Raw genomic sequence first — 22,623 nt, 5'->3', positions numbered from 1 at the left:
GTACAGATAATGGCATTTATGTAGTTTAACAAAATAAATTATCTACAGAAAATTAAAATACATAAAAAATAATTGTGCACTGGCTCACCTGTTGCATGTGAAACATACATTTTAAATAAAAATCTACATGGGTAGGCTTAGCCTACAATATTAAGCCTACATATAATAATCTATCTGGTAAACTACTTGAATGAAAAACTTGAAACATTAGCAGCAGCAGCACTTATAATCCCCCTTGGTCTGAGAAAGGTAACAGTAAGATTACTAGACCTGGAAACTTCAAATATAGAACTGAACACAACTTAAATCATCCCTGAGGAAGGTGACAGTAAAATTAGAGGGCGTCCCTCGTTATGTGACCAAATTCCGTTTTTTGCTCACATGTGACAGATCCGATGTGTTCTATGACAGTGTAAACAGGAAAAAAACGCATGCATTCGGATATATCGAGATCGGTTTCAGGCCTCATTCATATGTGGAAATAAATCGGATATGTGCCAATGCGACTGTCATGTAAACAGGCAGGTCGGATTTTCTGAGGCATTAGGCAACGTCTCCGCGGTTTAATGACGAGAGAAACCCCGACGCGCATCTGCAAAGGGACGGATGACCCGACGAAACGTTATGTCGTCGTAGGAAAGGAGAGGAATGTGGACAAACGTTGACACAACATATTGTTGTACACAACAAAATTTCAGACCCACTGCTCCTCGTTAAAGCCAATATTTAAAGCCAGTATGCTCCCACCAGTCCTGAGATCTCTCTCACACACAATAACTGAAGCATATGCGCAATGGTGGCACTTTTCGTCCTCCTTCGCCTCAAATTTGAAATGCTCCCATGCTCCGTTTTGACCGCCTCATGTTTGGTTTCTTTTTTGCCGCCTCAGGTTTGTGTCGGGTCTCTCGCCGCCCGCGAGAATCTCGTGTCACGTTCGCAATGTTCAATTAGCCGACAATTAATTTAATTAAATCGAGTAAATTCTTGTCGACAATTAATCGATAATCGATTAACCGTTTCCATCCCTAATATATATATATATATATATATATATATATATATATATATATATATATATATATATCTTTAATAAAATATTTTTTTTTATTGTAGTTTTTATTCGTGTCATTATTAATTTAACATTTTATCATATTATAAATATATCACATTTTATCCTTATCTTTATAAAAATATATCAAAATGCACCACATCTATCCACTAACTCCACACCATTGTTCTCTTTGTTTCCCAGCTGTCAGTGTGAACTTGGCTCAGCCAGCTGCAGCTCTTCAGTCTCAAAAAGCCCTGGCATCTCCTGCCCCTCAGCATAAAACGGTGAGTGTCTTCACTCTGTCTGTATTTCACTACACTAATCCAATCCCACAATACACAGCCCTTTTTTTTAATTGCGTAATATATTATAAAAGAATGTCATTGTTACAAATAACAAGAATGAGATATGGAGGATAACTGAGATATGGAGGAAAAATAGCTATGTAATGCTATTCTATTTTAACTTTATTACATTTAACTCCATGGAAGAATGTGTAATTTCTGTGCATCTAATATCACCAAGTGTGACTGCAAAAATGATTTCCAAAAGGAATAAATTATAATTATATGATTTTCCAAACTGATTTCCAAAAGGCTTTGTGAACATTATTTCCATCTTTCGTTGGTAGGACAGACATATAGCCCTGATGGCAGAGATGCCAATCTTATTGCATGTGTTTTCTAATCTATATATTGGGTTTAAGTCCTACGAAAGCAGTAGAAAGTAGTGAAGTCTGGATAAAAAGAAATGAGAGTCAGATCTATATGACATCACATCATTTAATTGATTTCAATGACTATTCCAGCCGGTAGATTGCATGTATTAAATTAAACCTACAGTCTGGGGTGTGAAGGTCACATTTACAGTTTGCATCATGGTATAGTTGTCTGTGTACCAGCCCGTGCAGCCGGTCTCCATCATAGCAGCGGCTGCAGCAGGAGGAGGGGGCGTTCCAGTAGCAGCGGGTAACCCTGCGCCTCAGAAAGCTGTTGCCACTCCTCCTCCATCCAGCCCTGCGCCGCCCACCGCACCGGCACGGAGCGCCCGTCGTAAGCAGGCGCCAGCGGCTCAGCAGCAGCCCATGCCCGTCCAGCCCACTACCACTCAGCCGGCTGGTGGCCCGCTTCCAGCACAGGCAGAGCCCACTGTCCAGCAGCCAGCGCCTCAATCCCAGATCAGCCCAGAGAACGCAGAGGAGAGGGTAATCACCTCCATCCTGTGCATGCTGCTCTGTCCTGTCCTGTCCTGTCCTGTCAAAGAGCTGGCAGACTCACTCTCACTGTTGAAGCACCTCATGCAGGGGCTGTGCCTCATCATCCATTGTTTTGCATCCATCCATCCATCCCTGGTTTATTTTGGATCAGCGTAGATGGTTTTGATTGTTTGTGTGACGGATATTTGCCCGTTTTGGTTTATTTGCTCTGAAAAGTGTCTGAAGACTGTGACGGACAATGTTTTTGTTAAAACAATACGTTTTGATGAAGTTAAAATCAAATGGTGTTTATGCTTCATTTACACTGCATTCAAATCTGATTTGTTTGTAAGGAAAATAAATGATGAAATCAGAGCCATTTGTTCAGACAGTGTAGTAAATCTCCTGTGTAATTAGATACTGATTTCAGTGTCATGATGCAAAGAGGGACAAAAGAAGTCATTTACTACACACTATTTTTCACATTTACTTTAAACTATATAAACTCTACCATTCAAAATGTCGAAATCTGTAAAATAATTTAAAATTTTAAAAATTATTTAAAAATCTTTTGTAACATTAAAAATGTCTTTGTCACTTTTGATCAATCTAATGCATCCTTGCTGAAGAAAAGTATTAATTTCGTAAATTTCGCCTTTTGAATGGTAGTATAGCTCTAGTGGTACATGTCAATTTTGAAATTTCAAACCACAAAGAGATGTGATTTCGGATTGGGTTTATAATTTTTTTTTTTTTTTTTCTACTACTACAAATGATTTTGAGTCTGATACGCCAAATTTTTACTACCTGTCTGAATTTTATTTATCTTGCCATAGATAAGTCATTTTGGAAGTCATCTGGTTATATTTTTATTTTATATCTGTATTCACTTGATCAATCACCTTTTGTTTTCATTTTGTTTTTAACTCATGCCATTTCGCTGCATTTAAATTTCATTTGCATGTCACACTCTAATTTCTCTGTATCTTATGAGTTCTTAGTTGCTTCATCCTCCTGTCTTTTCATCTTCTCCTCAGCCTGTGGTCCCTGGCCTATCTCAGACTCCTCCATCGTCCCCGAGGACGGCCCAGAAGGCGGGGCACAGGCGCATCCAGAGTGATGTCACACACAGTGCTATGTTCGGAGTGCCGGTCAGCCAGTCCACTCAGCAGCTGCAGGCGGCCACCGCAGAAGCCAGCCTTAATAAGTCAAAGTGAGAAATCAAACCTATAAAGATAGAATTTAAGCCCTTTGCAATGTGACACTGCCATTATACAGACTACATAATCAAGAAGAAGTGTTCTGTCACCTTCGAACCTACTTAAACTAATATATGAACACTTCTTCCATTGTTTGGACACAATTAGGTCGGCCAGTGCCACCCCTTCCAACTCTCCCCAGTCCTCCCAGCAGAGTGTGTACCAGCCTGCCCAGCAAGGCAGCGTTTCTGTCCCCCAAGCTCCTGCTTCAGCCGCTACCCTGACAAGCCCCCCGGTCCAGCCTACCTGGAATCCCTTCGGAGACGACAATTTCTCCAAACTCACGGCTGAGGACCTGCTCAACAAAGACTTCACCAAGCTAGCTGATGGTAACTTTGCATGCTCACACACTTTGCAGAATGCAGTTATCAATGTTTTAAAGGCTACATCTACATAAATCCAGATTCATCCAAAAACGCTCTCTGTCCACACGAAATGTAAAAAAATGGCAAAATCATGTTACTGTGCATGCGTAAAACGAAAGAAAAACTCACTGAGATGATACAGAGAGACCAAACATAATACATTTCTTATGGTGTTCTTTTGGCACTCTCATTGGTTACACTTTATTTTAAGGTGTCATTGTTACAGTGTAATTATATATTTAAGTACTGAGTAATATTAAGTAACTACATGTACTTACTATAGGGTTAGGGTAGGATTAGGATTTGGTTGAGGGTTAGTTGCATGTAATTATGCATAATTTACTGTTATTACTATGGTAAGTGCATGTAACATATATAACAAGGACACTGTAAAATAAAGTGTTACCCTATCATTTTATTAGCAAAATATCCCACCATTTACTGGTGCATCCAAAATGCAATTGCTCTTATGTTTTGCATAGTACATTTTCTGTCATCTTTGCAAGAATGTAATGAAGATTGTACAACGTAACATTTATCTTTAACAACACTGAAAGTGAATAGCACATAGCAGGCACAAACCAGTGTAAACAGAGATATCTATCGGTGCAATATGCATGACTAAACATGCTTCATCGGTTTCAAATACCGTTTTCAGATTTATCCACTTGGGAGAGTTTCTTAAAAAAAAAAAAAAAAGTGTTTTCAAATGGAGCCAGATTTAGTGGGGAATGTAACTGTTTTTGCTGTTTGCAGAACCCGTTGAACCTCTGATTGCTGCTACTGAGAGTCTTATTCCCGACCTGGAGGCTGCAGAACCTGCTCCTCCACCTCCCGGTAGGTGTACCATCAGCCCTAATCTGATGTTCCACTCTTAAAGATATTTGAGTGAATTGAACTCTCAAGCAAATATGAATCACTGCCAATCCCCCCAAGTCCCTAATCAACTGCAAATCCCCTTATTTGTGACATCCTTGCTTCTTGTTCCGTACGCGTGAGAGTGCCAGTCCCTCTCTTTATTTCGATACCATTCCTAGCCTCATTCGCTAAATGGCAGCACATGCTCAGTATATCTAGAGGTAGTCAAACTGGTCTCCAGAATCAGCAGGAGACTCCTATTAAGATGAAACACTCCAGTACGATGTGCCCTTTGAATCACATCCCACCACTTACCTCAGCATCCCTGCTGAGCTGCTTGTCAGTGTCTGTGTGTTTCTTCTATTCACACGGAGGCTTAGCATTTAATGACTCCCGTTAATGTCCAGCTCTTCTTGACTACCTTATGTCCATCTTCTTTCTCTGCTCTCATACAGCTGAAAGACCTACTGACATTCTGGGCTTGGAAACGGGAGCTGGTTTTCTAGCTGTGCCAGGTAATGCAGAGGTCCATGCCAGCTGTGCTCACCTTAGTACTCATCACACACATGCAGTTGTCACAATACCAAATACCTATTCTGTTGAAATTTTGTGATGCACAATAAAACATTTTATACCAAAGCGGACACTATTGTACTATTGAACAATATTTTTACAAAAAAATAATAATATTAACAAATTAATCCCGACTCACAGTCTTTAGGCTTTTCTAGTCATTTTTTAAATAAACTCTCAATAATACATTTAAGAACAAAGAAATGAAAAGCAATAGAATAAATGTGGAACAAAGAAATAAATTATAATTATATAAAGCTGCTTGAGCTTTATCAGATATCATTAAAAAATATTAAGTATTCAAGTAGACATTTAGAAATTAGATTTTTTTTTTAAATCAAATATAAAAGGAAAATACTGAAATAATTGCTGTAGTCTTCACGGCAAGATTATTTGATATTTAATACTGATTGGATGCTGTTAACTGAAAAACTGCTGTAGTTTCTTTTGATTTATTTTTATACTGAACTTTTGGTTGTTGTTTGATTATTATTTTTTTTGTCCTGCTTTTTTGCATTTACTAAGGCAAGCCAAATACGCTTACATTAATACCTTGCCAAAATGGTCATTTTAACAAAAGAAGGTAATTTGAGCACAAATGCATGCAAGCAGAGGCATCATGCCCAGTATGGAGACGAAGCTGGTCATAGGTCTGTGCGGAGGACTTACCTAGTTCTGGTTCTTGTGGTCTTTGCTGAGGATCTGTGCCGATGGCTGTCGTGTCGACGAGGCCTTCACAGGGGATTATCTAGTTGGCAGAAACTCTGCTTGACCTTCAGGGCTGCGTTTTGGTCGTGTCTAGGTGCAGGTCCAACATCTGATCTGGATACGGACCGGATACGGCTGACTACGGTAATCTCGGGATAAACAGAGAGACTAATATTAGCATAGATCATTCTTATGATGAAACAAGTACATCGGGTGTTATTGGAAGTGCTCCCTGTTTGGCCTAATTTATCCAGCCTAACAATCCTTTAACAGGTGTGAATTATCGAAATGTGAAAATGTGTTATGTGTATGCCAGGCTAAAGAGAGTGTTTGGGTGCTAAATAGGAAAAGGATCTATTGCCAGCAGTTGATTTTAATATTCTTATTATCAATATTATCAACTGGCCAGAATTTTGAGATTGCATTAGACGCTCAGTTACTGAGGAGCTAAACCATTTAGTGCTTTTTAAGTAATTAGCAAGAATTAAATTAAAATGGATGCAATGTTTAATAGGGAGCTAATGCAGTGTTGACAGAACAGGGCTAATATGGTCATACTTCCTGGTTCTGGTAAGAACTCTAGCCGCTGCATTTTGAACCGGCTGGAGTTTGTTTATTAAGCGTGCTGGGCAACCACCCAGTCGAGCATTACAATAATCTAGCCTTGAGGTCATGAATGCATGAACTAACTTTTCTGTATTTGTCATTGAGAGCATATGTTGAAATTTAGAAAAATATTTTAGAAATGTACAAATCCTCAAAAATACAAAAACATACTGACTATTTTCCTTAAAATTCTTTAAGTACAAAGGAGCTACTTTGTCTAAAGTGCTGGAGAGAGAGTCAATAGTTTCTGTTGCAACATCGTGTTCTTCTAAGCTATCTGGTATGCTGAGGAGTTGAAACCGATCTGGAAGATTATTTATAAAGCAATCTTTAGTGGTAGAAGTGATAGTTCTACCATATTTGTAACAGGAAGTTGGTTTTGCAGCCTTGGCTAAATGGAATATACACGAGAATAGATAATGATCTGAGATGTCATTGCTCTGCTGCAGAATTTCAACGCTCTCAACATCGATTCCATATGACAATATTAGATCTGAAGTTTGATTATGACTATGAGTGGGTCTTTTACAAGAGTGGGTAAAATAGTGTGTCTTTTACGTTGTGCATTTGGCCTAAATTGTGCAATGTATAATTTAGACCCATCGATAATTCTTCTGCGGTTTATTTTCTTCTGTGCAAGTTACTTTTTTCTAATCACCAGTCTTGCTTTCAAACCCTCCATTGTTCTTTCCCTTTCCTCTCTGTTTATGCATTGGCTACACTTCGGTGTTTATTCTGGCTAACGCTCGCTGTTTCCACTGGCTGACTTACAGAGAAGCTGATAGAGGGCCTGAAGTCTCCAGATACCTCTCTCATGCTGCCTGATCTGCTGTCCATGGCCGACCCCTTCGGCAGCTCCATGGATGACACCAGAGGTGGTAAGCTCTCACTGATTGTCTTTCTGTGTGCTTGCTCCTTTAACAAAAGCTATTCTAAACACTTTCCTATTCTCTGAGACAAAGGATATTTTTTTATATTCATCCAGTCCCTGTATTTGGGATAGCTTGCAATTTTCTCCTCTTGCCACATACAATTTGTATTGGCATTGTGAAATCAACACAAAAGGCTTGAGTATTTAAAAAAAGATGAGGGGGCTAAGCACCGAACTCTGAGGCACGCCTGTAGTTAGTTTATATGACTTGCACACCCCTCCTCTCCAAGATACCTTGAAGAATCTACTCATCATGTAGGGCTCAAAGTAGCGAAAGAAAGTTCTTATGATGTCCATTGTTGAGAGAATAGACAGGGTCCAGTGAGTCACTGTGATCAAGGTCATGCAGAAAAATGGTTTGAATGTGATATAAAAGATGCCAGTGATGTGTTTGATGATGTTCTAAAAAATGTAGATTGTGGCATCATCTGTTTTCTTTGACTTTCCTCTCTCTCTTACTCCCAGTCAAAACAGACGTGTGTTTGGACTCTCTGATTCCTGGCTTGGAGCCCCCTCAGGCTCACCTGCATCCCGTGGAGGCTGAACCAGTATTATCGGCACTGACAGGTAAAAATAAGCATCAGAGATTGGCAGAAGAGCCTCTGCCTAGCATTATAACACCCTGTCAGATATTCAGAGGTGACAGAATGTTTTCTTTGTGCGGAGAGAGTGCCTGAGGCTATGACTGATTTCACACATTAAAAATCCTGCTACCCTAATCCTTTTCCCCTCCACATTATTAAGGATACAGAATGTTGTACCTTAAGCAGTTAATGAAAACAGTTAATCAAAAAACATAAAATAAAATATAACCCCCTGATTTTTTATGTAGTTTGCATCTTTGTGATTTAGTATTTTCGTGTGTTTCCCTGGTGTTTCTGTGCACTGCACTACAGACCCTTTGATTGGTGAGGACTCCCTGCTTGGCTGTTCACTCCCCTCTGGCTCCGCCTCCTGTCTGGATGACTTTGCAGCTGTCTCAGGAGGCCTCTCCCAGAACATACCAGGTACAACCAATCAGTTTTTGTTTTTCTGGCATTTATAGCTTATGTGCCTTGGTGCAGCATATAACTTGGGGACAACACTGAACATTTTACTGGAATAAAAAATGAAAAGTAATTATTATTTACAAACCATATGGTCTTTCTTGATATTCATTTAGCTTTTGTAAAGTGTCAGCCACAAACATTAATGTTAAAGTTTCAGGGTTTACATCATGCTAACAGTGCTGTATTTTTCGCACCCATCTGTTTTTCTCCCTACCACCCGCCCTCTTAAATCTTTTACCCATAAACTGTCATTTGCCCCAACCTTCATCACTTCTTAGCTGCAGACTCCTGTTTGATCTCAGGCTTTGAGCCTCCGGGCGCTGAGACAGCCAATGAAGATGAATTTGACCCCATACCAGTATTGGTCTCCAAGAACTCCCAAGGTAAAAGCTTTGAGGAACCAAATCCTGTTTCTGAGAATGAGTGAGCAATTTGCTTCTGGGTCATTCCGTGTCAACCCAACTAGAGGTCCCCGGCTCAAATTTTTGATTTTGATCATATTTTTTCTGTAGAAAGACAAACATAAATAGCCTGACGTCGTCATACTCAAATTCTAGTCAGAATGTGAGTCTGATACTGCTCCATTGAGCTTTGATTATGGGGCGTGTTTCAACCGAACCAGGAAGGAAAATGCCTCTGCTCTCAATTGGATAGACCTACAACCAATCAGAGCAACGGAGTAAGTGACGTATGTTCTTCATTCAACTTTCCGATCGACAAATGCCTTGATCGCAGTTCTCTGTTCCTCTTTTCAAATTAATGCGCTGTCGATATCTTCTATAACAGATCGCGTGATGGCGGAATCTACACATAATGTTTTATAAACAAAGTTCGGGAGGAGCACGTTCAAATAATCAATCCAATCAACTTGTCATCAAACAATTACCGTCTACGGTCTACACTATCAGCATGAGAGGAAGCATATATTTATTCACTCTGTCAACTCACCCAACATTCCTTGACAGTTTTCAGCATCCCTCCACTCACTCTCGGCCTGTTCTTCCACAGCCTGGAATACTACAGGGGGAGTACTTTGGGTTCAGGCCGAATACCGAGCCCGGAGCCTCTCCTCGGACACCACGCCAAATATGCATTTATTCTATCTGACTTATTTGTAAGTGTGAACTCGTGAAATAACAATTCTCCAGCGGCAGTCATCTTTGTTGTAAACGAATTCAACCCAAGCGCTCGTTGGTGACGTGGATGATTACGTTACGTTGCTCATCTGTCCATCATCGTATAAAGCCCGCCCTGACAATTTGATTGGTCCGAACAATTTTTGTTCGGGCATAATAGCTCCTCAACGGATCGAGTCCAGACCGAACTTCCCGACCTAAAAATTTTGTGGGCGGGGCTAAGTTCGGCTGGCATCCAGGCTAAAACATAAATAGTGATGAAAGCCAACATATTAAATGTCACAGATGTATATTTACTGAGTAATTCACTATTTTGTTGAGGGGGTCAAAATGACAATTTTCACCTGAGATTTGGAGCCAAATTAGAGGGGTGTAAAATGACTTTAGAAAGATGTCAGCAGCATTTATTTTTTAAACAGATTTGCAAGTCTATTAGTGAAATCTGCTGACTTAAGCAATCTTTGTTTAGCAATCTTTCTTTCTTTTTTTTTTGCATGCCTGTAACTCAAAGTATTAAAGATATCTTAATATTCTTAGGCATGCAAACTTGAGGCAAAATAACACAAAAAGTGCTTTTTGCCATTTTTGAATCGCCGTTGGCATTTAATGATATAAAGATTGCTAAAGTCAACATATTTTACTAATAAACCTACCAATCTCTGTAAAAATATTGATGCTGTCATCCTGTAAATTGGCTGCAAATCTCAGGTAAAAATTGTCATTTTGACCCCCCTCTACAAAATAGTGCATCTGTAACATTTAATATTTTGGCTTTCATCACTATTATGTTTGTCTTTTTGTACAGAAAGCCAGCAAGTTTCTGAAATTAGTTTGATTTGACACGGAATGACCCTTCTCACTCTCATTGTAATGAAAGCCAGCAGCTAGTACATGTGTTAACTGTATATTTTGCACACGTTTTTTATTTTTGGCAGTTGCGAAAATTCCGAATTGAGATGTTTTGTTCAAGGCAGATGAGCCATTTTGCACTCATATGGCTTGGGATGGGAATCGAATAGAAATTATTTTTCCAGTTCCACTTTACGATTTATTATAATATCTTATAAGATAAATATCTTCAACTGTACATTGTCATTTGAAACACCAATCCATGATTTCACAGATTTAAGCCTCATGCACGCATAATAGTGTAACTAGTTCAAAGTTCACATGACATGACAAAAGTAATTGCGTGCATTTACATTTATTCATTTAGCAGATGCTTTTATCCAAAGCGACTTAGAGTTGAGGAATACAAAAAGCGATTCATCTTATGAAGGCCAGTAATGCAAAGTTTCAGTCATAGTACAAGATATTACTTGTGATTTATTGTTGACACAAAAGTGTCATTCTTCCCCAAATCAGATTACACTGGCTGCAATATATATATGTATAACAAGTGAGGACTTTCAAAAAGGAATATGCATTTTTGTGTTCTTTGATTTTATCAGTATCAATTCAGACATTAGTTAACAATAACGACACGAGACGAGCTTACGTTTTTTACCTTGACTTGTAGATTCAGTAGTGGTTCTAGTAGTAGAGGTACTACTAAAAATGAGCAAATTAACCTTATGTTTCACGTGTTTTTTGGGATCTATATTTAGCTTATAGTATGTTTAAAGGAAATCAGTTCCCAAGTTCTCGATTCCCAACCCTACGCATGATCTCGTAACACTCTCTCTTGACTTTTCGTGAACATCTACTTACCTTTGTGTCTTTCTCTCCCTCTCTCTTCTGCTGTCCCCTTCCTCGGTCTCTCTTTGTCTCGGTTTGACTGTCCTCCCTTCCCTCCTCCCCTAACCTTCCTGTCCATCTGGCCTCTTTTAGGAGGTCACTCTCGCAGTAACAGTGGCAGTTCTGAGTCCAGCCTGCCCAACCTGGCCCGTTCCCTGCTATTGGTGGACCAGCTCATCGACCTCTAGACCCTACAGATAATTCCTGCTGTGCTGAAGATGACGTCAACCGCTGTAGTCTTCTGCCTTTAATCATGAATCCCCTGCTATCATATGTCCTATCCTCCACCCTCTTTCATGGTCCATTTCCTCCTTTAATCAGTTCTTCATCTTTCCATTCTTCCTGCTCGTCACATCTTACGTTTTATGTTCTTTCCCTGTCACTTTATTCCTTCAGTTCTTGTCGTCATCATCACCATCATCGCTCATTTGATTTGACGTATTCAACATTCCTACCCTGCACCATGCCATTTCTCTCCCTGATGAGTTTATGTTCAGCTTTTTTTCATTTGAGTTTAGCGCGACATTTTTCTACAGGCTCAAAATCCGATTTCCTCTGGCATCCATATCTGTGCTTCCTTTGGGCACGCATTTCATCTGCCTCTCATTCAAGAGTGCAAGCTTCAAACATCAGATGTTTGCCCGATCCTTCTTCTCTTCAGTCTTTATCTGTGTATTCAATGGCACTCAGGAAGCTCGTCTCCAGATTAAACACACATGGGTTTTAGTACAAGGGAACCAAATGTTTACAGACAGGAATATTTTTTGCTGGATGTTTTCAGATCTGCAGGTAGGCAAACACAGCTTGTAAGAATTTATCTTCATCCAGACTGAGCGCATAGTACGAACAGATCTAAACACTTTGTGTAAAGCTGACCAGAAACTCCTCATTGCCATCAGTGGTACCCCGGTTTTCACCATCTCATCACCTCCAGACCATCATTTCTCTGTTATTTCTTTGTAAATAGCTCTATTGATGTTGTACGTTGGCTCGAAGCTATGTAAATTGATGTATATCTGCAGTATTCGACTTTCCCGCCCTCGAAAGTGATTTGTTCTTCCTGTGTATAAAGCATCTGGTCCAAATGTCCAGCCATTCCTTCAGAGATCCCTGTCTCACCCCATAATATACATGGAGAATAATTTAAAAGAAATATTTCATATAAGGTTAAGATTATATGTGAATATGAATAGAGTGTTAGAGAATGAATGTATGAATCGAGTATCCATATATAAATGCAGATATGTGTATATGAAACCTATTTAAGAGGAAACTTTATCTCTTTGTTCTGTGTGTTGAGACGTGTTTGCGAATGTAAATTTGTCGGTTTCATCTTCAATGGCCATCGCTGATCAAAGTCGGTTAAGAAAAGAGGACAATCTCGAAGCATCGTGACTCGGTTTGACGCCATTTGCGAGCAAATCGGCTGGATTTGTTTTCGATTTTCATTGCCTTTTATTCTCAAGACATTTATCAACAAAAACAGGTTGTAGGCTCGAGGAAAATCTGTACGTATACCATTCCCTCCTCCGAACTACCGCCCGATGCCATGCTTTCTTGCACAGTTCTTGTGAATCAGACGCATATCGAAGCATGGCAGCTATTATGAATATGAAGTTAAGACATGTCTGTGGCCAATCTTCATATCAGTACTGTACGTATGTGTGTGCGTGTATGTGTGGACGTGAGGTAAATAAATAGCTAGTCTTAGTTGTTGAAAGTGGTGAGGTGGTTTTGTCTTTGACATGGTTTAAGGACCCGCAGCAGGGCACCTCGGTTTCAAGCACAGGTTCTCCTCATTCACTGAGTCTTTAGACATTGAAGTACCTGATTGAGAGCAGGGAAAATGCTCGTAACGCTGTACGAAGAGCTGTAATCGTTCTGTAATCATAAAATAAAATCAGCTTTTTGACATTGTGGAATCTGTAAATGACATTGAAACGAGTTTGAGACGGTGGTTGTCATTTCACAAGATGCGTAAGAGCGACTGCAGTAGGGCTGGGCGGTCTGATAGAGATTTTGCTATGCGGTTTATATCATCTTAGATATATTTGCATGGCTATAATATATTAACTGCTTTTCCCATGCTGTCAAATTTGGCTTATCTGATCAGAAATGTTTCTGGTTTAATTTTACTGTTTTGAATCTTTTTTGTTATTTTTGACTTAAAGAATTTTTTTTTTATTTTTTTTTACATTTGATGCTAGGTGTATGTATGTGTGTGTGTGCGTATATATATGTGTGTGTGTAAATAATATATATGTTAATATATATTAATATTCACATACGTTTATATATATATATATATATATATATATATATATATATATATATAATTTATGAATTAATTAATTGTTAGTGAGATTTTTTTGTACCACTTTATTACAATAATGTTTCATTGGTTAACATTAGTTAATTGCATTAGTTACCATGAACTAACAATGAGCAATACTTATACAAAACATATTAATCTGTTAATGTCTACATTTACAAATACATTATAAAAATCAAAAGTTGTACATGTTAACATTAATGTTCTGTGAACATTTTTATTAGCTTACATTAACGAAGATTAACAAATGTTGTAAAAATATATTGCTCATTGGTAGGTTGTGTTAACTAATGCATTAACTAATGTTAACTAATGAGACCTTATTGTGAAGTGTTGCCTTTTTTGTTTTTGAAAAGTCTCTTATGCTCACTGAGGCTGCATTTATTTCATCCAAAATACAGTTAAAACTAGTGCTGCACGATTAATCGTATCGCAATCGCGATGTCAAGCCTACGCGATTATATGACGCAAACTGCTGCGATTTTATATTAAATAAATTAGCGCTGTTAACTAGGGCTGGGTAAAAAATATCGATTTCTCGATTTTAATCGATTCTCATTTTTACGAAACGATATCGATTCTTAAATCCCAAGAATCGATTAGTCATCCTGTTTTCAGTTGATGAATGAATGGAACATTGTAGCGAGCATCCCATCCAATAAATCGCAATAATCTTTGTGCTTTGTTATTATTGATATGAAACAAAGTATCAGATTTCAAATTACGTCCATTTTCTTACGAAATTCAAAAACATAAATACCGTTTTGGCGCTGTGGCGTGAGATCGCTCTGGCGCAGCTCAGCTCTAGAGAAGCAGCAACGCGGAGCGCACATGATCTTCTCTTCCGCCTTAATAACACCAGTTACAGCGCGAAATAAACATGAATGAGCACCTGAAAGTGTGTTAAAAGATAGAGTACAACTTATCGAAGTCCGTATCATGTCACATGGAATCGCTCAGTCTGTGTTTCAACCGTGTAAAGACGTTAATAAACAATATGTAACGTCACATTTACCTCAGAAAAAAACATGTGACCATAAACTCGTTAGTCAGCTAGAAAAATTAACTCTAGAGAGGAGCATTTTCTTAAATATATGCACCATATTACATATTCATTATCATTTTTAATGTTCTTCAATATTTAATGCATGTTTGAATAAATCTGGAAAGTTTTTTATGACAGCCACCATTTAAATTTACCTGACATCCAAAATAATCGATATTGAATCGAATCGTAATCGAAATCGAATCGAATTGCAAGCTTGTGAATCGAAATCGAATCGAATTGTGAAATTTGTGTCAATACCCAGCCCTACTGTTAACGCACTTATTAATGCAAATGCTTTTAAACCATTCATGCGCGATAAGACATAAAAGAACGAGCTGCCTGTGAATGTCCTCCTGACACACGCACACACAGATAGACGCGCGCCAGTATCAAGTTCTCTTTCGCGGTAGAACGAACAACACATATGTATGCCAAAATGAACGCGCTGCCTGTGAATGTCCTGACTGTGACAGACAGAAAGACTCACGCTAATATCGTGCGTGCGCACAAAACAGCATGACAGAATATAGTTCTCTTTCGAGCTTGAACAAACAATAACACACACAATTATGCCAAAATGTCTTTTTGTCGAGTGTCTTCATAACATAAGAGTAGTCTTATGATGAACATGAAGAGTTGTGATGACTCGTGAAAGAATGAGGCGCGTGTGAGATCCGCGTCTCTGACAGCGGACAGTACACAGTAGCCACTAATTATATCTGTCGCTAAAGTTATTTTTTTATTTTTTTATTTTTCTATATATTTTATTTTTCTTTACCCCTGACATGTATGGTTATATGTACTCTTGTATGTAAATTATGTTTTGTTCTTGTTAAAATGCAATAATAAAAAAAAAATCTGTCCTAAAGTTAATCAAAGAACAAAGGGAACAGAGAAAAACACTCACTGCTCTTGACTAAAGAACTTTTTTCTTTAGGCTGATTATCACTAATCTGTGTGTGCATTTATTTTCCTTGAGAACCAAGCAAGCTGACTCATGAAACCATTTGTTTATTATATCGCATATCGCAATCGTAATCGCAATATTGACCTCAATTATCGCAATATGACATTTTCCCCAAATCGTGCAGCCCTAGTTAAAACCATAATATTGTGAAATATAATTACGATAATTTTAAAAATAACCGTTTTCTGTTTGAATATATTTTAAACTATAATTTATTCCTATTTCATTGCAATTTGTTGGTCAAGAAAAAAAGTATTTTTTATTATCAATGCTGAAATAGAAATTATGTAACATTTATAATTTAATTAATTTTTGGTAAATAAAAGTATTAATTACTTTCAAAAAAGAAAAATCTTACTGACCCCAAATTTTTGAGTGTGTGAGTGAGAGTGTGAACCTTGCATTACAAATCTTATCTTAGTGAGATCAAATGTAGAACCTTTTCTTTTGTATTTAACCGGTTTAAAAACAAACATTACCAAAAGTATATATATATGCACATGCACAACTTTTTTTGGATTTCCATCTAATAAATATATTCTTATATACCGTTATATAACACTGAGATATAAGATATTAGTCATACCGCCCATCCCTAAAGTGCAGTAATGAAACCAAAAAACAAAAGAAACAATTCTTGAGCTTGGGATATTTTATGAGGCATTTTGTTGAGGCATTGGTGAAAACCCACAGAATAGCACTGCACGTCAATGATGCTCTTGCAGAGGAAGAGATGCTGCTGGGTCTCCGTTACTGATGTTTGTTGTTGGCGGTGTGGATTTCTGAGATTTCTATATCCTCGCCTCTCCTCTGTACAGCCGTTTGCAGACTCTCATGTTAACCTATGCAATCCTAATGCTTCATCTTGTAGTTCTCAGTAGAGGTCTTTGCCCCGCGGGTAGTGTTTGACTTGTGTTGTTGTGCAAAAATCAAAGATTCCTTTTATGTGCTGTTTTTGTTCAGAGAAAAAACAATATTTATGACCATGTTTATCCCCAGAGTTGGAACCTCATTGGTCTCTGTAGCAAACACCCTCAGCCCAGTGTTAGAACAGTAATGGGTTCATGTGCACCTTCTATTTTTGTCAAAACCAATAAACAAAGAAAGGGGTGGTAAATAAACATGTAAATGTGAATGTAAGTTGTGCCGGTGTTCATTTTTTTTGTCTGTTGAAACTGTGCACTTTAAATCTTCTAAATGTGAACCACTGTTGAATAATACTAATACTAATCCAATATATAAATATGAAATGCTGTTGTAATAAGAGAACTATATATATATATATATATATATATATATATATATATATATTTATATTTATATTTATATTTATATTTATATTTATATTGTATTATACATTACATATTGATGTGTAATTCGATTATTTAAACTATATTTTAGTAATTACATTTTTAAATTAAATAGAAAAATGGCCAGGGGGGGATGTAGAAAAAAAATAATTGAAATATTAAAACTGTTAACTATATTCTGTGAATATTTATTGTGAAATGCGCTATACAGATGCTCTTGAATTGCTAAAAATACCCACCTTTTTTTAATATTTTTAGAAAGGTCAACATATTTATCAGCTTCTTTTTGTGACTCAGGCCTCTATTTGTTCCTGTAAGACTGCAGTCATGTTGTGGGCATGACAAATTTAATAATATATTGAAGGATTACTTGGGTGTAAAACAGTTCTCTCTTTCTTATCACGTTACGACTTCTTGCTGGAGGTCTGGCTGACATAGCCGCGTCTTCTCCAGGTAAGTTTTCTTCATCACTGTTGTATTCTTTCTCACTCTTCCTTTGTCATTCGAGCATTCACTTGTATAATAGAATTGCACATTCACACAAAAACATGGCACTATACGACTAAGGCGTAAAAAGTCTTTTTGGCCAAGGGTAGTGCAAGAATTTGCAAGGCTGAACTTAATCCTAAACCTGCAGAATCACAAAACAAGACAAAACCATTGGCCTCTCTGCCTCCATTAGGGCGCATCTTACAAAACATTATTCATGGACGCCTGAGTACCTTCTGGTTTTATGTCCTAGTTCTACTTGTTGCAGAAGCCTTGATCTGTATGCTTCCAGACCTTAATCAGCCTTAACCTTTTAAATATTTATCTTAGGTATGTTCTTATTATTTGTCATAAATTAACCATCATTCTCTTTCAAGCATAGTGTTTTACAAGTCAATGTAGCTAGACTTGCCAGGATGCCTGTAGTTATTTTGCCTTTTCAGGAGATTTTATGGAGTTTCATTCGATTAAAATCACTTGAGACTTTAATTGACCTCTTAAGGCATCAAGTTCATGAATAAATTAGGGCTTTGAAGCAAGAGTAGCCTAATTTGGTACTGTGCTTCAGGCTGTGAATTTCCTGCTGGCATTCAGTAACACAAAAACAGCCTTCCTCAAAGGCTTGATTATCTACACATTTGAAGAATTCACAAGCAGTTTCTCATGCTTCTTATTCAAATGACCTGTTTTGTGATTGCCTAACCTCTTTGCATGTGAAATGGGTAACAATTTGATGAAGATGATAAATGTGGTCATCATGTAAATGTTCACATTGTTTGGACCTCTATAGATGATGTTTCTTTGAATGGTCTGGTTCGACTGGTGATGAAGGTTTTCGTAAAAAATGATTGTATATTGTAATGAACCTGTATGAGTTTCTTTCTTCTGCTGAACACAAAAGATGATATTTTGAAGAATGCCTGTAGGCATTGACTTTCATAGTATTTCTTTTCCCATAATGGAAGTAAATGACTACCGTCAACTGTCTGATTACCAACATTCTTCAAAATATCTTCTTTTGTGTTCAGCAGAAGAAAGAAACTCATACAGAGTAAATGATGACTGAATGAATGAATTTTCATTTTTGAGTGAACTATCTATTTCCTCAATATCAGTGGTGTCTATACTCAGTCCTGTAGGGCCACTGTCCTGCAGAGTTTAGCTCCAGCTTGCCTCAACACATCGGTCTGGAAGTTTCTAGTCTGCCTAGCAAGACTGTGGCTGTGTCCGAAATCACCCTCTATTCCCTACATTAGTCCAATAATATACGTGTAGTTCACTTGAGGGAGTGAATGAAACCGGGTGAGTGAATTCAAAACTGAAAACTGAGTTCACCGGAAGGGTTGCCGCTTTTCCATAGTTTGTGCTTGCTGGTTAATAATAACTTAAACCATAGCAAACTGGCAACTCCAGTAGTAATGCAAAGATGCTGTCATTGAAACTATGTACAAACCTTAATTAAACATGAGCCTTATATTATACATGTATGATATTACGCTGTAACCACATTGGACCAGCGGTTTGGAAAATGTATTAATGGGTGGATGGATGATTCAGCTGCAGCGCCATCTTCTGGAGGACATGGAAATTCATTCAGCACGCGACTCTCATAGTGCGTCATGGGTATTCTCTAGCCGTTGAGCTTACATCGGTTGTATTGCGGTGCTTTGTGGGATTGAATGAGTGCACTCGATAATGTCCACTATGGTTTCGGACACCATTACAAATGGCTGTCCCCTCAAATAATGCCCTATTTAAGGGTATAGGGGGCGATTTCGGACACAGCCCTTGATTGACTGTTTTAGGAGTGTTTAATTGTGGTTGGAGTTAAACTCTGCAGGACAGTAAGCAGGATTGGACATTGAAATAAGTTTCTTTTTAGTTTTTTTCTTATCAGTTATATACATTAGAGTTTTATCTTATGTTGTAAAATTAATGTATATTTCATTATTTTAGTTTTAATTGTGTTACAGTGGTGGTGGTTTGTTTTTCTGTGTATGACACTGTGCAACTTCTATTCTACTCATATTTACCTCAGTTTGTGGATTTGTGATGAACTTTGGTTCATCGTGTGGCTTTCTCTTTACCTCATGTGTATTTAAGATGATTCTCAGTATATTAAGTTAAACAGAATCCAGTTATTTTATATATTAATATTATTGTTTTAGTTAATTAAATGTATTTTTTTTAACTGTAAATTTAAGTATAATCTGTAAAACGTATTGTTTTTTTAATTCATCTTAGTCATAAACAACGTCATTCTCTTTCAAAAAAACATTATCACAAGCGAGTACAGCCAAACTTGCCAGGAAGCAAGCGTTCTCTGCTTTAATTTATTGTGCTCTTATTCTCTTTTGCAGATGATCTTCCTAATGTGAATGGTTACGCATTGGCATCGGGAGCCGGTAACGTCCAGAGCTCAGAGGTTCCTTCAGAAGAAGAAGAAGAGGTTCTGCACACGTGCAGTGGCTCAAAGCTTCTACTGCTGGACTCCAAACTCCTCAACACAACCGCTCTCAAACTCTCACCATCATCCTCTCCTGACGTTTTCTCAAGTGCCCCATTCCCTGGATGTGGGCGAGACGGTAGGGACATCTTCTCCAGTGCTCCCTTTCCCCAAATTCAACGAGCCCATACGCAGCCTGACATCTTCCTCCAGGCGCCCTTCTGCAGGAAGAATGATCCACAACATCTCACGAGATGCTCGAATGGCAACGAGCCCATCTTGCCCCATCCACCTGTGCACAGTCAAATCCGGTTTCCCTATTGCGCAGAGGCTCCGATGCCCCAGCAGCCCATTGCCGCCCATCGTGTGGTCTCCAGCGTGGGCCAGCAGGCAGCCGTGAGCTCCGTCCCCGTCGGACCCCTTCACTCCTGGACGGTAGGTGTTCGAGCGGTGATGGACCCCTTCCTGGCGGCCCCGTTCCAACCTCGGGGCCCTTTGGGAAAGCCTTAATGTTTGAGAATGTTGCGAGCGCCCCTTCTTGCCGCCCCATTGCTGGTCGTATCTGTGACAAATCTGGCGTAGTCTATCGTGAGACGACTACCTCAGCCCCCGTGACGCCTCATCTGGTGTTTCCACAGCACTTTAGCTCCACTTCACTCCGATGTTCTGCATCGCGCCACCAGACACGTAGAGAGCGATTTCATCTTTCGATTATGATATAGAGGTCTATTACCCACATGTATTCATCCATTTCTTTTTTGACGCTCTTTGTAATGGTTTACGCAAGCTTTTTTATATCATATGTAGTAAATTATTTCTTACTTCTACATTGAGTCCAGTATTAAAAGGACGTAAAATGTGAAAATGAAGGAAGTTTAAGGTGTGGTCACGTTAGCGAAATGTAGGCAAAATTTTGCAGGCAAAAAAGTTCCTTTTCCAGTATCAATAGTAAAGCGATGGGTTACAATTAGTTAGTGACGTAGTTACAATGTACTCACTTAAATTAAGTGAAATCAAGTACTGAGTAATATCAATTAACTACATGTACTTACTATAGAGTTATGGTTTGGTTTAGGGTTAGTAACTTGTAATTATGCATAATTTACTGTTATTACTATAGAAGATTACACTTTATTTTAAGGTGTCTGTGTAACAGTGTAATAATGCATTTAAGTACTGTGTAATAATAATTAACTACATGTACTTACTATATGGTTACGGTTAGGGTTAGTTGCATGTAATTATGCATAATTTATAGTTATTACTACAGTAACTACATGTAACGTGTAACAAGGACACTGTTAAATAAAGTGTTACCCTATAGAATGTAGTACATGCAGTAACGTGTAACTATGTCACCTTAAAATAAAGTGTTACCTAGCATGTATGAAACTACTCGAATAGAAGTCACTTTTAAACCAAGAAACTTCCTGGTGGTTGGCGCTGCAAATTTACGTGACCAACTTGAACATAACGTTTTCACCCTCACGCAAAACTCCCAATCACACGCATTCCTATTGAATTGAATAGAATTCACCTGCAAAATTTTGCAGTGCAATGTTAAATGTGACTGCACCTTTGCTCTCTGTTTACTTGTATTTTTGTATAAGGGAGCAGCTGATGAGACTATTCAAAGGTTTTAGGCTTTTTGTAGTACTGACTTCCTTTTTGAGTCTCAAAGCAGGCAGAATATCCAGAACCTTGTGACAGAATTGTGTTGAGGCCTTATGTAGGTAAAAATGGCTGGAGAATAATGTGTCTTTGCTGATATTGTGCTTTTCTTGAACCTAAGGTACTGTAGACGTTTCTAAGCAGGGCTGGAATGGACTGAAAGTAACTGACGGTCACATCCACACCATCTGGTGTGAAAACATTGAAGCACTTTTACAATCTGTAGTCGTGGATATACTAGTTTTGCTATATAACAATCTGCTGTATATTCACTGTATATCCCTTACATGATAAAGACTTTGTTAAAATGTCTTGTCTTTGACTCTTCCTTCATAACTTAATATTAATCATCCTTTGAACTCAGATCCTCATCCTTTGACTTGAAAGTTGAAGCATCAACCAGAAGTTATTTTCTTTATGTACAGTTTATATATATATATATATATGATTAAAAACTTCACGTCTATCAAAAATTAAGAACTTATTGGATTTTCTGGAGAACAAAGGAAAATATATTTCTGTGTGTATACACGCACGCACATGTTTTTTTGTTGCGTTTGAGGATCAACATCAAGACCATGTTTATCAATTTTATTAATGGATCTTTTTATGGAGAATGAGAAAAAAATGATGGGCTTTTAGCTACATTTTCACACAATGAATAGGCCTTGGGAAAACTATGCTTTACCTGAGGTAGAGGTTTATTTCATTCATACGTGGTAAGGTGTGATAAATGCATTCAGTGTCTGACAGGATGTAAATGTCTCTTTCATTGATGAATCAAAGGACGAAGGGAGTTTTGTTCAGAAATGACAGTGAGCCATTAAAGGGATAGTTCACCCAAAAATGAAAATGCTGTCCTCATTTACTCTCCCTCATGTTGTTCCAAACC

At 38.1% G+C, this 22,623-nt stretch overlaps 1 protein-coding gene across 6 annotated transcripts in view; it reads left to right on the top strand.

Annotated features, from left to right (window-relative positions):
• The window catches only part of aak1b (AP2 associated kinase 1b), a 36,883-nt gene extending 14,842 nt beyond the window's left edge, over positions 1 to 22,041 (top strand). The window contains exons 11-21 of one of the 6 annotated variants that reach the window (XM_084105344.1): positions 1,253 to 1,335; positions 1,953 to 2,255; positions 3,284 to 3,459; positions 3,614 to 3,834; positions 4,627 to 4,707; positions 5,184 to 5,243; positions 7,389 to 7,493; positions 8,012 to 8,113; positions 8,443 to 8,553; positions 8,874 to 8,978; positions 19,975 to 22,041. In XM_084105344.1, coding sequence (XP_083961470.1) covers positions 1,253 to 1,335; positions 1,953 to 2,255; positions 3,284 to 3,459; positions 3,614 to 3,834; positions 4,627 to 4,707; positions 5,184 to 5,243; positions 7,389 to 7,493; positions 8,012 to 8,113; positions 8,443 to 8,553; positions 8,874 to 8,978; positions 19,975 to 20,570 — 1,943 coding nt within the window. In that variant the 3' untranslated portion in view covers positions 20,571 to 22,041. Of the gene's footprint in view, positions 1 to 1,252; positions 1,336 to 1,952; positions 2,256 to 3,283; positions 3,460 to 3,613; positions 3,835 to 4,626; positions 4,708 to 5,183; positions 5,244 to 7,388; positions 7,494 to 8,011; positions 8,114 to 8,442; positions 8,554 to 8,873; positions 8,979 to 11,561; positions 11,786 to 19,974 lie in introns of those variants that run through there. The other 5 variants (XM_084105345.1, XM_084105349.1, XM_084105348.1 and 2 more) reach the window with 5 other exon arrangements.
• The last annotated feature ends 582 nt before the right edge of the window (positions 22,042 to 22,623 follow it).

The sequence above is a fragment of the Abramis brama genome, assembly GCF_963993115.1.
Source record: "Abramis brama genome assembly, chromosome: 25".
NCBI classification, from domain to species: Eukaryota; Metazoa; Chordata; class Actinopteri; order Cypriniformes; family Leuciscidae; genus Abramis; species Abramis brama.
This window is presented reverse-complemented; position numbering and strand designations above follow the sequence as displayed.